Here is a 14,893-nt window from a genome sequence, read left to right as displayed (position 1 = left end):
GAAAATGATATTTACTCACATACTTATTGGCTCACATAAACTAGGGAATGACCCTATTTTCCTAACAGGGATGTTATTATCTACTATTAAGATATTATAATGTGTCAGTATCATTTTTTTTAAAAAAATATTGTAGATAGTGATGTCTATTGCTGGTCTATGACCGTAATGAAGTTATATTCATTAATTTAGCACCGTTGTAACTTTGAACCATCAATAAATAAACTGTTGTAAGTCTAGCACTACCTGTATTGACATACATTGAGTGGGCAGTGAGGGATTGTGTGACAATGGGTTTTGTTGGCTGTGAATTTTTACCATGATCGTGATAAACAGGTAATCTTAGATTTATGACCGCGATTGGCATGAGAATTTTGGTCACTAAGCGATGCAATTGTCAAGCGAGTCATCGCATGAACAAACCTGATTTTAGAGCCATTTTTACTGCAGCCATTGGGCAAATTGTGACATCGTTAAATAAACCATGTGGTCATTAAGCAAATCTGGCTTCTCCAACTGAGTTTGCTGGCTGGAAAGGTTGCAAATCCCAACGATGGGAGTGGAAGTTACTGCAACCATTGTAACCCTGAGCCATTTGCCAAGAACCCAAATTGCAATCAAATGATGGCTATAACTTTTGAGGACAAAGTCCTAAGGCTTTTTTCCCCTAGTTGTTATAACTTTCAATTTGTTGAAGTCCTGGACTACCTCTAAGTTTATAAGTTATTGCATTTACAATCAACTTACTGGCAGGAGATTAGAATCCTACCCATATTTCAAAAAGCCACTGTCCAAAAGATGGGCACATTTTATCATATGTGGTGGACTTGTGCTAAAATGAAACATGGGCAAAGATACACAGGTGGCTAGAAAAGATGACAGGGAATCAGGTAGATTTTAAACCTGAACTGTTTTTTATTAGGTTATAATGTCAGATAAATTAGATAAGAAAAGTATGTCTTTCGTATTACATGTCTTAACAGCAGTGAGGATTAGCACAATATTGGAAAAATGAAGAAGAGACGAAGAGATAATTAAGAAGATACTAGACTGTGCAGAAATGGATAGATTGACATTGAACATTAAGCAGAAAGAAGGCGTAGAATCCTATCAAACATGGAATCTGTTTTACCAGTGGTTGGAAAAAAAATGAGGTGGAGATTAAGACTATAATCAGAATTGTTAAGCAAATTAAATACCCAGACGACACTTATTAAGCACTAAATGTAATTAATAAAAAAAAATCAATAAAATTTGGAGAGGAAAAGGCCCCTGTCTTGGTATACAAAGGCTTAAGTTTCCCTGAAATTCTTTTCTTAACCGTTTAGGCAACTGTGAGTAAGAAGATGGCCTCCTGTCTGTACGAATGCCTCTGTGAGGCGGAACTCCAAAAATATTACCCGCATTTTACCGCCCTCGGCTTCCAGAAGATCGACGAACTTGCCAAGGTCTCCATGAAGGATTACAGCAAACTTGGGGTTCATAACATGAAGGACCGGAAGCGCCTCTTCCAGCTCATTCGAATCATCAAGATGCTGCAGGCCGAAGAGGAAGCGGTCAGGAAAAAACAGGAAGTATTCCAGAAAAGTGCCCGCTGCCGCCTGCGACCTCAGCTCACCCGATCTGGCCCACGGAGACAACTCCATTTTGATTCCGAGGGAAAAGATGAACAAAAAGAGTTGGAATCTTTATCTCCCAATTCTTCCAGTGAGGGTAAAGAGGAAGCCGCGGTGGTGTTTGGCCGTGATTCGGTCCACAAAAGACCCGGGAAGGACTGTTTAAAAGCACCTGCAAGCTGGACAGAGGACCCGCTGGTGGTTCCAACTCCAGGTTCATCTAATGATGTTCTAGGAGATGCTGACATTTCCTTTGTGCAGAGAGTAGCTCATATCTCAGGCTACAATTACGGAGTGCCTCACTCCTACACCAGGTAATGATATTTCGTTTGCATTTCTGTTCATGGAGAAAGGGCTAAGGTTGTGATGACCCAAAGGGGTGTGGCACAAAAGCAACAAAGTCACAAAAGTAGGTAAAGTCCCTTTAATTCCTCCAACTTGGCCCTCAATGTCCAGTTATCATCGGCTGGAGAAAAAAAACTCTCCCAGGAACAGTTTTTAAAGGGAAGAAATTCCGTCCGAACCCAAACTCCATATAGATTGTAAATAAAGACCAACACAAACTACGTTGCAGCAATTAACGAGACAGGGCAGGATAATGAATTGCAGAACTCAAAAGATAACAAAACACACACAGTTGGAAGGATGCCAGAACCCAGATAAGACTTGACAAAGATAATTCACGCTTTGCTTCCAGCAAGGCGCTGTGCGCAAACGCCCTTTTTAAATCCTGTTTTCCCTAGCTGCAGCTAATGAAGGGAATCAGGGCCCTTTCCTCCCCCGTAACCCATGTAACTCACCTTGCTCCCTTAACTGTCCTTCCCTGCGTGCCCTAGGATGAAGAAGGGGTGGACCTGGGTCTTCCTCTGAATGCCCAGCCAGATTGTGCCCTTCCCCAGTTTCCTCCCCAGCCTGTTCTGACTAGTTCTGGAGAACCGGTAGTGGCAATTTTGAGTAGTTTGGAATACCATCTCTGACTGGCCCCATCCCCATCGATTCTCTGCCTCCCTTCTTTCGTTGCCCTCGTAGAAGAACGGAGCTGGAAAGCAGGTTAATGGGGTGGGGAGACAAAGCGGGATTTTGCAGTATCCTTCCCCTGCCACGCCCACCAAGCCACACCTACGAAGCCACACCACGCCCACCAAGCCACGCCCACAGAACCTGCAGTAAAAAAAAAATTTGAATCCCACCACTGCTTTAACCCACGTTGCTCCGTTCTCCGCTCCTCCCTGCATGCCCTAGGATGAAGAGGGTGTGGCCCTGGGTCTTCCTCTGAAGGCTCAGCCAGACTGCGCCCTTCCCAGTTTCTTCCACAGCCACCAGAGCCACACTCCCACTCCCTGTCAGCTGTTCGACCTCCCCCTCGGAGTCAAACTCCAACAGGGGCAGGACAAATGTTTTTGTCCGATACTAGAACATAGAGTAACAGAGTTGGAAAGGACCTGAGAGGTCCTCTAGTCCAACCCCCTCTTCAAGCAGGAGACCCTGCCTCATTTCAGTCCCAAAGGTGCTCTTTTTTTTTTTTTTTTCAACAACTGGACTTTCTGGGTTTTTTTTCTTTGAAGACGTTTCGCTTCTCACCCCAGAAGCTCTTAACTGGATGGTGGGAAGGGAAGGATTTATACTCCTTGATTTATAGTTATACCTATTTATACTCACAGGTCCTTGACAGGGAAAGGCCCTTGAGTATAAGTATCAGTAGGTATCAGTATAAGTCAAGGCGTATAAATCCTTCCATTCCCCACCATCCAGTCAGAACTGAAGAAGCTTCTTGGATGCAAAACGTCTTCGGAGAATATCAAGAAAGTTTAGTTGCCTCTTGGGGGGAAAAAAAAGGCTCCTTTATGGCAATCTATGACCTGGAGCACCGAGAATCTCCATAAACATATACCACCACTTCAGACCAACAGCTACCCAATCTCTTCTTAAAATCCTCCAGTAAAATCCTCCACCCACGACCATCCCCATATCAATTGTTCTCCCTGTCAGGAAATTTCTCCTTAATTCTAGGTTGGATCGCTCTTCAATCATTTTCCTCTCGTCCCTTCTTGGAGAACACATCACGAAACAGCCCCTCAAGTACCCTGTTTCTCCGACAATACGGCCTCCCCCAATAGGAAGTCCCAGCATGTTTTATAGGCATGAAATGAAATTAAGCCCCTCCCCCCCAAATTAAGGCTTATATTAAAACATGGGAAATGGGGGGGGACATGTCGGGGGGTCTTGCTGTTAGGAAGTACTTTTGTTGCACACCCGGAAATGGTGCTGCCTGCGCTGATCCCGATACGAAGGGCCCCACCAATGCCGAGGTCAACATCCAAGCCGTCGCCGCCCGCCTGCCTGAAGATGCAAGGGGGGGGGGAATTAAGTCACCCCCGAAAAGAGGGCCTAGCCATTTTTTCGGGGCTCAAAAAAAAAAAAAAAAAAGACCCGGTCTTATTATAGGAGAAACACGGTAGTGGAAGGCTGCTACCGGTATTAACTCTCCCCTGAATCTTCTTCCTACAACTCTTCATTGTACGGTTTAGCCTCCAGTCGCTTTATAAGCTTCGTGGCTCTTTCTCTTCCTCCTTTCTGGAGTCTCAGCACCTTTTCTGTATCGTGGTGACCAGAACTGACCCACTCTTCCAAGTATGGCCTCCTTAGTGCAGCCTCAGAGCGATGCTCTGTCTCTTGATGCTCTCCCTCCGTTGATGCAGCCCAGGACTGCGTTGGCCCTTTGGAGGCTCGTAATTCACTGGCCATCTGCTAAGGAACCCCTGATCCCTTTCACAGTCACTACAGAGAATCCATGGGGAATGACATTTACCACCCTAAAATAAAAGGTTCTAAACCCAAGGTTGAAAATACCCCCCCAAAACATGGGTGCATCTATATCCTTTGGCACGTAAGACATGATTGACAGCCCATTTGAAACCCTGTCTTTTGTAGAACGCCTGCTGGTGAGAAAGAGGCCCCGTGGATCGAAACGGACAAGATCCGCGTCTGTGTGCGAAAACGGCCCCTGGGTTTGCGAGAAGAGAGGCGCGGAGAAGTGAACATCCTCACGGTGGAAGACCAGGAAACGCTTTTGCTCCACGAGAAGAAAGAGGCCGTTGACCTCACGCAGTACATCTTGCAGGTGTGGGGGGGGGTGGGTGTGCAGGAGAGTAAATGAGTACGTGAAAGAGAGAGGAGGAATGTGGGGGGGGGAGAGAGTGGAGAGGGAAAGGGGCCGTGGGAGAGAGAAAGAGGGAGGGGGAGAGGAAAAGAGAGAGAGGGGAAGAATACGTATCTTTTCTTTTAGGTACACTGAGAGTATTTACATCAAGACAAATTCCTTGTGTGTCCAATCACACTTGGCCAATCAAGTAATCTATTCTATTCTAGAGGGGCAGGGAGAGAGGAAGGGGAGGGGAAAAGAAAGGGGAGGGGAAGAGAGGAAGGGAGGGGAGATGGGGAAGAGGGGAGAGATAAAGTTTTCTTTACAATTCTTAGCATAGCTCAACTTTTGTTCAATTCAATGGACTACACTACTGCCTTTTTAAGACCATCTAAATTTCCCCCATATTTCTATATAGCTACACCCGCTACTTTCTTCCCTACACACCTCTACTTGAAATAGAATGAGACATGTGATTTTTCCACCACCGCCACCTGTCTGCCTATGTGCTGCTGGTGCCGCTTCTCGGCGGGTTTAAGGTGGCTTTGCCCTGTCAGAACCGTCCCAACTCCTCATAACTTGCTTGGAATGAGACCAGGTCCCTGGATGATGTCCGCTGCCGTTATGCCCACCTAAAGGGATCAAACTCTTTTTCTGGCTCTAAAGGTCCTTTCTGTTATTTGCAGCACGTGTTTTATTTCGACGAAGTCTTTGGGGAGTCCTGTTCCAATCAAGACGTGTACCTGAAGACGGCCCATCCTCTGATTCAACATGTATTTAATGGGTAGAATACTTTATATATTTGTTGAATATTTCCTCATTCCCGTTGTTCAACGTTCTCGGCCTTCAGTCTTCAGAATCAGAATCAGCAGAGAGCTGGAAGGGACCTTGGAGGTCTTCTAGTCCAGCCCCCTGCTCAAGCAGGAGAACCTATACTGTTTCAGACAGGTGGCTGTCCAGTCTTTCCCCCCAGGGTTGGAGCATCCACAACTTCTGGAAGCAAGCTATTCCTCTGGTTAATTGTCCTCACTGTTAAAAACGGGGGGTCCCCAAACTTGGCAAATTTAAGACATAGCTGGCTGAGGAATTCTTGAGAGTGGAAGCCCACAAGTCTGAAAGTTGCCAAGTTTAAGGTTAAGACGTTTCTCCTCCATTCCAGGTTGCTTCTCTCCTTGGTTAGTGTCCATCCGTTGTTTCCTGTCCTCCTTTCTGGTGCTTTGGAAAATGAATTGACACCCTCTTCTTTGCGACATTTTTGAATTCGAAGGCATTTTTCTTACGCCTCCCAAAACCCTTCCGTTCAAGCAGTCTTCAGTTTTCGAGTGATTTTGAGAACGGAAGTCTTCGTGTACGCAAGAGGATCCGTTTTGGGAAGACTGATCTAGCCCTTCAGACAATCAAAGGAGGTGATGTGAATGGAGCTTTCAAGACTCCACGGGCCTCCTTCAGTACGAAAGTTGTCTAGTCTCCTCTTTGCTGCCCCACACAGTGTGATATAATAAGCTTGTGCCCTATTTGGGGTACTACAACTCTTTAAAGCAGCTGCCTCTTTGGCTAAGAGGGCACAACTGCCGGCAGGTGTTTCCACTGGGCCCACTTGTCACACCCGCCTGCAGCTGTGCCCTCCCAGCAAAAGAGGCAGCTGGTTTTAAAGAGCTTTGGAGCTGGATATTACATTGGTGGCCCTGCAAAAACCCCTAAACTAGAAGCTTCACCACACTGAGAGCAAACAAACCACATTCTGGTTTTAGCCCAACCCAGCCTTTGAGAAGCATGGCTAGCTTGCCTTTTAACCTCGGACCCGAGAGAGAAGGATTATTTCTAATTTCGAATGAATTTAATGTATGAAGCTGGGGAAGCCATCGGCACCAATACTGTGAATTTAACCTTCCGATGAGACTGTGGGAGGCAAACCAGCTACTGCCCTCCACTTATGGCTCAGGAGTTGAGCCACGCTTGCTCTGTCGTGTAGTTTTGCTCTTGCCGTAAAGGCTAGAGCGCCTCTGGAGAGCATTAGTATCTCAACCTTCAAAAGAACGGGTGAGTTCATCGTCTCAGCCTGACACCTGTCAGTTCACTTTCCGAAGCTGCTCTCTCTTTATTTCCGCTTCGCTTGAACACTATTTTGACTTTTCATTTGCAGAGTTGAGCTATTTGTGTGTGTGGGGTTGACAGGGCTCCGACAAATCCACCCCCATTCAAATCACAAGTCTCTAGCCGCATCTCTCAGAGTATGATTTATTAGGAGTTAACATGTCGGCGTATCCTGGGTGCAGCCGACACTAAGATACACCATTCATTTCCCCCTTGACCCTGGTCTTCCCCCACCCCCTGGATGTACATTCTCCAATGGGACACATCCACAGCCAAGAGTCATCAATCATCCACTCCAGTAATAATCTTGCGTGCCAACAGCCTCAGCTGCTTAGCAATTATCTGAAGCATTTGAGGAATGCACTACTTTCTCCCCTCCCTTTCTGTTGGCAACTAAAAAGACCAAAGAAGTATTTTTTAGTTGACATGGGCTTTGGGGTGGGGTAGCGGGGTTTGCCCTTTTTCAGCTCTCGCCTCAACAATCCAGAGTCCGTGAGTTCGATCCTGGGTAGAGGCAGGTATATTCTCTCTCTGGTCACACTGAGAATATATCTGCTGAACAAAACTCCACATTGGTGACAGGGAGGATATCCAGCCAGTAAACACTCAGCTCCGTTCAATGGCCCAGACTCCACCCCGCAAGGGAATATGGGGTCATTAAAAGAAGATAGCGCTATTCAAACAAATATAGGGCATACCTAGACAGCATGGAACATACCGAAGTCTGTTAACAAAAGCTTTATTACGCTTATTTTTAACCTTTCCTTGGTTGCAGAGGCAATGCCACCTGCTTTGCGTACGGACAAACCGGGGCAGGGAAAACATACACCATGTTTGGTACTCATAAAACGCCCGGCCTCTATGCCTTGGCCGCTAAAGAGATCTTCAAGCAACTGGAAACAACTCAGGCTAGGAAAGATCTCCATGTCTGGATCAGCTTTTATGAGATCTACTGTGGGCAGCTTTATGATCTGCTAAACGGAAGAAAGAGGTATTTTGATCATGTGGTTACGGAGAAGCTGTAAAAGTCATAAGAATGAAAAATGGTCATGTCATTTTTTTTTTAGTACAGTTGAAACTTTAGTGGTCACTAAGTGAATGTAAGTTAAGGACTAGTTGTATCTTTTTATACTGGTATTGCTGCTGTCTGATTATTCCTTTGAGGCACATCAGAAAAATTTCCAAATAGCTGAAAGATTTTAATCTGCCTAGACCATATTTTATGGGAAATCATTGTAACCCTTAGTCCCAAAGGTGCTTTTTCAGGAGGCAACTGGATTTTCTGGTTTTTCACTTCTCATCCAAGAAGCTTCACCCGTTCTGAGAGAAGGGACATTCTTCATTCAGAACTCAAGAAGCTTCTTGGATCAGAAGCGAAACGTCTTCAAAAAAACCCCAGAAAGTCCAGTTGCCTCTTGAAAAAGCACTTTTGGGACAACCAGGACCTGGATGGCTGACGTTCTCCATATATATTGTAACCAATACTTTTTCAAAGTTTATTTTTAAAGCCATTTATCGCACTTCTTTCCAAGTTCCTTTACTAATCTCTGAGGGTTTCTCCGCAGGCTGTTTGCAAGGGAAGATAGTAAACATGTTGTACAAATAGTTGGGCTGCGCGAAGTCCATGTGAACACAGTCAACTTGCTCCTGGAGGTAATTTTCGACCCTGTAGAATTCAATTTATCCTCTTGTGTTTATAGTAATGGGAAACTTTTGTCTTCAGCCTCTTATTTTCAGGGAAACACGGGCATCATCAACAGTGCTAGAAGAGAGGGGAATTTGCTCTCTACTTATATACAAGTGACTTGCCCTGTCAGTACTGGTAGGAAGGTTCTTGGTGGTTTCTTGATAAGGCTGTTTTTTATTGCTTGATTGTTGGTCTAGTATTAAGATGAGAGAGCGGGGGAGGAGACGAAGAGGAAGGGCAAGAAAGAGAAACCAACCAATAGAATGAGCCTCTGTGGCACAGTGGTTAGAGTGCAGGACATCCAAGCTGCTTCTGCAGCCAGCTGCCTATAATTTGGCAGTTCAAATCCCACCAGGCTCCAGATTGACTCAGCCTTCCATCCTTCCGAGGTGGGTCAAATGAGGACCCAGATTGTTGGGGGCAAGAGGCAGACTCTGTAAACCGCTTAGAGAGGGCTGTAAAAGCACTATAAAGCGGTATATGTCTAAGTGCTAGTGCTAGAAAGAGAACACTTGTAGCGCAGGGTTGGCATGAGGGGTCCTTGGTGCTCTCTCTCAAACAACTTTGGTTGTTTCTTTGCAGACGTTACACTACCAAATTAGGTCACTTCATCAGTGCTAAAAGGGAAGAGTTTGCCCTCTGACTTTCCCACACTGACAGGGCGAGCCACTTCTGTATAAACCAAGAGCAAATCCCATTCCTTCTTGCACTTTTATCTATTTTTACGACGGCTACGATCATGGTTTATCCCTTATGGCTTTTGTGCCCACTGAAAGCTGCTCCACCCAAGACGAATTCCTTGCGTGTCCAATCGCACTTGGCCAATAAAGAATTCCGTTCCATTTTACCTAAGCGGGTCATGAAACGTCTGCAAGGAAACAGCCAAGTTCAGAAAAACATGAAGAACCCCGCAATGCTGTTACTGTGCAATTTCCCCGCCCTCCTATTTACCTGCTTTCGACCCCTTCCTCCCCCCAGGTTATTCTGAAAGGAGGGAAGGAGCGCAGCACAGGAGCGACTGGCGTCAACTCTGATTCTTCCCGGTCCCATGCCGTCATCCAGATTCAGATGAAAGACCCCACACACCGAGTCTTTGGGAGGTGAGCACAGAAGAAGGGGAAATAGCAGGCTTTCCTTGAACCCGCTGCTGTCTTAAAAGGTGTAAGGTGGCTGGGCATCCTTAGCAGTTCCTTCAGCACAGGTAGGTAGTTTGAATACCTCAGCATCAGCTCAGCTCAGCTCAACTCAGGATAAAATAGAAAATAGGAATAGAACAGAACAGAATAGAATTCTTTATTGGCCAAGTGTGGTTGGACACACAAGGAATTTGTCTTTGGTGCAAATATTCTCAGTGTACCTAAAAGAAAAGATACATTCATCAAGAGTCAAGAATCATCAGGTTCAACACTTAATGATAGGGTACAATAGGGTACAATAAGCAATCAAATCAGATAGAGATAGATAGATAGATAGATAGATAGATAGATAGATAGATAGGAAGGAAGGAAGGAAGGAAGGAAGAAAGAAAGAAAGAAAGAAAGAAAGAAAGAAAGAAAGAAAGAAAGAAAGAAAGAAAGAAAGAAAGAAAGAAAGAAAGAAAGAAAGTTAGTTAGTTCTTTATTGGCCAAGTGTGATTGGACACACAAGGAATTTGTCTTTGGTGCAAATGCTCTCAGTGTACATAAAAGAAAAGATACATTCATCAAGAGTCAAGAATCATCAGGCACAACACTTAATGATAGTCATAGGGTACAATAAGCAATCAAATTGTACTAGGAAACAGTCAATATAAATTGTAAGGATACAAGCGACAAAGTTGCAGTCATACAGACACAAGTGGGAGGGGATGGGTGATAAGGAGTGATGAGATTAATAGTAATAGTAGTACAGACTTTGTAATAGTTGAACAGTGTTGAGGGAATTATTTGTTTAGCAGAGTGATGGCGTTCGGGGAAAAAACTGTCCTTGTGTCTAGTTCTGGTGTGTCTAGTTCTAGTTCTAGCATCTTTTTGAGGGAAGGAGTTGAAACAGTTTATGACCAGGATGTGAGGGGTCCGTAAATATTTTCACAGCCCTCTTTTTGACTCGTGCAGGATACGGGTCCTCCAAGGAAGGCAGGTTGGTAGTAATCATTTTTTCTGCAGTCCTAATTATCCTCTGAAGTCTGTGTCTGTCCTATTGGGTTGCAAGACCAAACCAGTTACAGAGGTGCAGATGACAGACTCCATCCTTCCTCTGCAGAACTGGATCAGCAGCTCCTTGGGCAGTTTGAGCTTTCTGAATTGGGGCAGAAAGAACATTCTTTGTCGTTTCCTGGGCAGGAGCTTTTGAAACGAATCACACCATTTGTTTCTACATCATTTATTTTTATTTACTTAGAAAATTGATATTGCTGCCTATTTGCAGGTGGCGACTCAAGGCGGCATACATGAATCCAAAAACATCATGTATAAAAAATAAAACTAATAGAAGAAAATAATCAAATAATTAATTAATGAAACAATATAATAGCCCTCCATCCCGGTGACAACACATCGTGCGAAGCCATTTAATGGGCTCCATCCCGCTCTGGGTTCCCCAGGCCCACTGGCAGAACCAGGCCTTCAGCGCCTTCTGTAATTGGGGGCCAGTCTAATCTTTGGAGGAATGATGTTCCAGAGAGAGGGAGCCACCACGGAGAAGGCCCTTCTCCTGGGTCCCACCAGGTGTATCTTCTCAGGGGATGGGACCCATCCCTTGTGACCGGCAAGAGACGGTCCCTCAGATAACCTGGTGGATAATCATGATAGATCATTAGAAGACCGCCCAAACATTTGGGTAGCAGGCCATTTTCCCCATTTAATTTCCTGTTTTCTTTCCTGAGCTGGGAGTATTCACTGAGCCTTTTACTGTCTTGATTGGTTATTGTTATTTTCCTTGAACTATTGAATCCCAAGAGTGGTGTGATTTTTTTTTTGAAGTTGATCTGAGATGTACTTCAATATCCTTCAGCAAATCACCGCTTAGGGATAAAGTCTACCTGGCCGCAGAAAGTACAACTTCATTGGGCAGATGAACACGAAATCGCGAACCTTGTCTTTCAGAATCTCGTTTATTGACCTGGCTGGCAGCGAGAGGGCAGCGGATGCCAAAGACTCTGACCGGCAGACGAAAATGGAAGGAGCAGAGATCAATCAGAGTCTTCTAGCGGTAAGTCAACCCAGGTTCCTCGGAAGGCTGCACTTCATGGCTCAAGCATTTGCTTGGTCAGGGTTGGGCGGGAGGATTTGGCCATGATCCTCGATGCCCTCCGGTAAAAGTCACCCCCCGGTTGGATGCGCCTCAGGGTCGTCCAGCTTTCATGAACCTCGTGACCATCTGGCTTGGACCGATTCCTCCTCAAGCTACACCTCCTCCAGCCAGTCTGCTTCACCTTGAACCCAGTGTGGCCAAGGAGGGGCTGCTTTCAGGGTTCCGGGCTCTTCCTGGTCGCTCCTGTGGGTTGACATTGAGCCTCAGCCCCCATGGTAGACCGGGTCGGCTGATGAAGCAGATCTTGCCTAATTGTTCTGACCCAAACCTTGTTCCAAGGAAACAAACGTGAAACGGAGGTAATAGAAAAAGCTTTTAATGATTCTTTACGAATTCAGTTCCTTCGCAGTTAAAGGGCTGTTTCAAACTAATTGTCTCTGCTAAGAACGAGCCTTGCCAAGGTGGTGCGAGGCTGCCAAGAACACCAGATAAAGTTGCCAAGAAATAATTCAAACACAAAGAGTCTCCAAACACAAATGAAAAGAGTCCGAATGTCTACAAGGCTCGAGTGCAAAAACTTCTTTGCTTCCTGCAAAGGACTCCGGTTCCTCAGCTGGCTTTTATCTTCTCAGGGAGGGGTCACTACCTTGCAGCCTTACTCCCGAGTCACCCTTCCTGCTGCAGCTGCTCTTTCCTACGCGTGCTGAGCACAGGCTCCTCGGGGGCCTCTTCCTCACTGCTGCCAGCCTCCACCATCTCCAAAGGCAGCACTCCACTCCCTGATGGTCCTGGCCCCATCCCTGCCTCACACGCAGGTCCCTCATCCGAGTCCTCGCTCTCCGAGACCTCAGCCGTCCTCACCTGCTGCCGGCGAACCACAACACTAATGTCAGGACTGCCCCCATTCAAAACCTAAGAAAGAAAACCGCCAACTCCATTTGTTTAGAGAAGAAGTGCTTTTACTATGGTTGAATTGATAGCAGGAAGCGCAAGGCAAGATCTGAACCAAAGCACCCGAATGTTACAATATTGAAAGTCACCCCAAATCCCTCTCCCCCCCGCAAGGACCCAGCACTGAGCATCCAATCAACATCCAGTAAGATGTTATGGGAAAGCTCCTCTACAGGTATTTCTCGCATCTGCCGTCCCAGGACAGCTGGCCTTGAATAGGTATGAACAACTCCACTCAGCAGTGCCATAATTCATGAGTGCAAAAACTGCCTTCCAATTCTCATGAGACTACTTACACACCAGCTTGCTTCCCCCAAGCCAAATGCCATGCCCTCCTCCCCGTTTCTACGGCAGGTGAGAGCGAGCAAGCTTCAAAAAACCAGATCTGTCTTCTGACAGGTGTATCCCTGGGTTAGGATGGGAAACGGCCCTGTCTGGAAAAACAGCTGCCACTGGAAAGATCTATCCAGCCTAGCAGAGTATAAATTTCATCCCTCTGGCTCTGGGGATACGAGACCAAGATCTCCAGCCTGTTGAGCTAAACTGATCAGCTGGTGGTCTGACTTCAGAAAGGAAGCGCTTCCTATGTTCATACAAGCAGGAATGGGTAAATAGAATCTTTTTTTAAAAAAAAACAGTGCAATAATATTTTGATAAAAAGGATAAAAAGGAAAAAAAATCAGGAGAAGGAAGGAACTAGTTCAAATGAAAACAGAACAAAACAGTAAGAGGTAACTTACAGAGAATGTTTATTTACCCACCCACCCACCCAAAAAAACTGAACACCAGAAATTTTGGGAAAGGAAAGCAGAGATCTGTCCCGCTGATCAGAAGTACACATAGCTTAGTAAGAGTAATAGATAGCAAGGGTGTTACTCTAACTCCTTGTGTGGGGTCCTTGGCGCTCTCTGAACTTGATAGTTTTCTTGCAGATGTTTCATTACCCAACTAGGCAACATCATCAGTGCTAGGAAGAAGAAGGACTAGTTCTCTGTTTATATACAAGTAGCGGGTGATCAAGAAACCACCCAGAATGCTCCCACCATCACTGACAGAACTAGCTCTAACCAAAGGCAGAGTCCACCCAGGGCCCCACAGTCCTTCCCCTCCTCCCTCCTCCTCCTCCTCCTCCTCCTCCCTCCTCCTCCTCCTCCTCCTCCTCTTCCTCCTCCTCCTCCTCCTCCTCCTCTTCCTCCTCCTCTTCACAAACCCCCATTCCCTTCTACACTGATTATATTACCTAGTTGGGTCATGAAACGTCTGCCAGGAAACCACTAACCTCAGAGAGCACCAAGGACTCCACAGTCCTCCTCCTCCTCCTCTCCACAAACCCCACTCCCTTCTAGCTGATGAGGTCACCTAGTTGGGTCAGAAAACATCTTCAAGAAAATACCAAGCTCAGAGAGCACTAAGGACCCAAGAGTCATCAACCTCCTTCCTCCTCCTCCTCCTCCTCCTCCTCCTCCTCCTCCTCCTCCTCCTCCCTCCTCCTCCTCCTCCTCCTCCTCCTCCTCCTCCTCTTCTCCACAAACCCTACTCCCTTCTAGCACTGAGGATTGTCACCTACTTGTATCATGAAACGTCTTCCAGAAAAACCACCCAGCTCAGAGAGCACCAGGGAGCCCACAGTTGAACCCTGAGCGACAGAGCTTCTCTTCCCTCTAACCGCTTGACGTAGGAAGGAAATACCTTGACGGAGCTCTTGCAGAACGTTGGAGGGGGAGACACGCATTGCAATGCTTATCTCTGGGAAATTCACCTGTGAGGTTCAACCTGATTTTGTGAGAAAAGGGCTCCCGCTCACAGCGGATGGGTAGGGTCTTGTGTGATAACGTTTTTTTCTCTTCTGTCTCTCTAGCTGAAAGAATGCATCCGTGCGCTCGATCAGGAACACGCTCACACTCCCTTCAGACAAAGCAAACTGACCCAGGTACTACTAGAGTCTGACTAGGCTTCCCCACAATTCTACATTCTTCTCCCTCTCCCTCCCTTTGTCTCTCTCTCCCATGTGACTAACTTCACAAGGGCTCTTATTGTGGTCATACCTCTAGGACAAGGGTCTTCAAACTTGGGCACGTTTAAGACTTGTGGACTTCAATTCCCAGGATTCCTGAGCTAACATGACTGGAGGAGGAATTCTGGGAGTTGAAGTCCACAAGTCTTAAGGCTGTC

General features: G+C 46.1%; 1 protein-coding gene across 1 annotated transcript in view; it reads left to right on the top strand.

The window, feature by feature from the left end:
• The window catches only part of KIF24 (kinesin family member 24), a 35,563-nt gene that overhangs the window by 9,702 nt on the left and 10,968 nt on the right, over positions 1-14,893 (top strand). Inside the window, 8 exon segments of the mRNA XM_087927585.1 lie at positions 1,329-1,930; positions 4,548-4,737; positions 5,445-5,542; positions 7,628-7,843; positions 8,418-8,505; positions 9,518-9,639; positions 11,623-11,728; positions 14,580-14,651. Of these exon segments, the coding sequence (XP_087783711.1) occupies positions 1,347-1,930; positions 4,548-4,737; positions 5,445-5,542; positions 7,628-7,843; positions 8,418-8,505; positions 9,518-9,639; positions 11,623-11,728; positions 14,580-14,651 (1,476 nt within the window). The 5' untranslated portion in view covers positions 1,329-1,346.

This window comes from Pseudonaja textilis, chromosome 2, assembly GCF_049901715.1.
Source record: "Pseudonaja textilis isolate UNSWEBS1 chromosome 2, rPseTex1.2, whole genome shotgun sequence".
In the NCBI taxonomy this organism is placed as follows: domain Eukaryota; kingdom Metazoa; phylum Chordata; class Lepidosauria; order Squamata; family Elapidae; genus Pseudonaja; species Pseudonaja textilis.
Note: the sequence above shows the minus strand (reverse complement) of the source record. Positions and strands in the feature narration are given on the sequence as shown.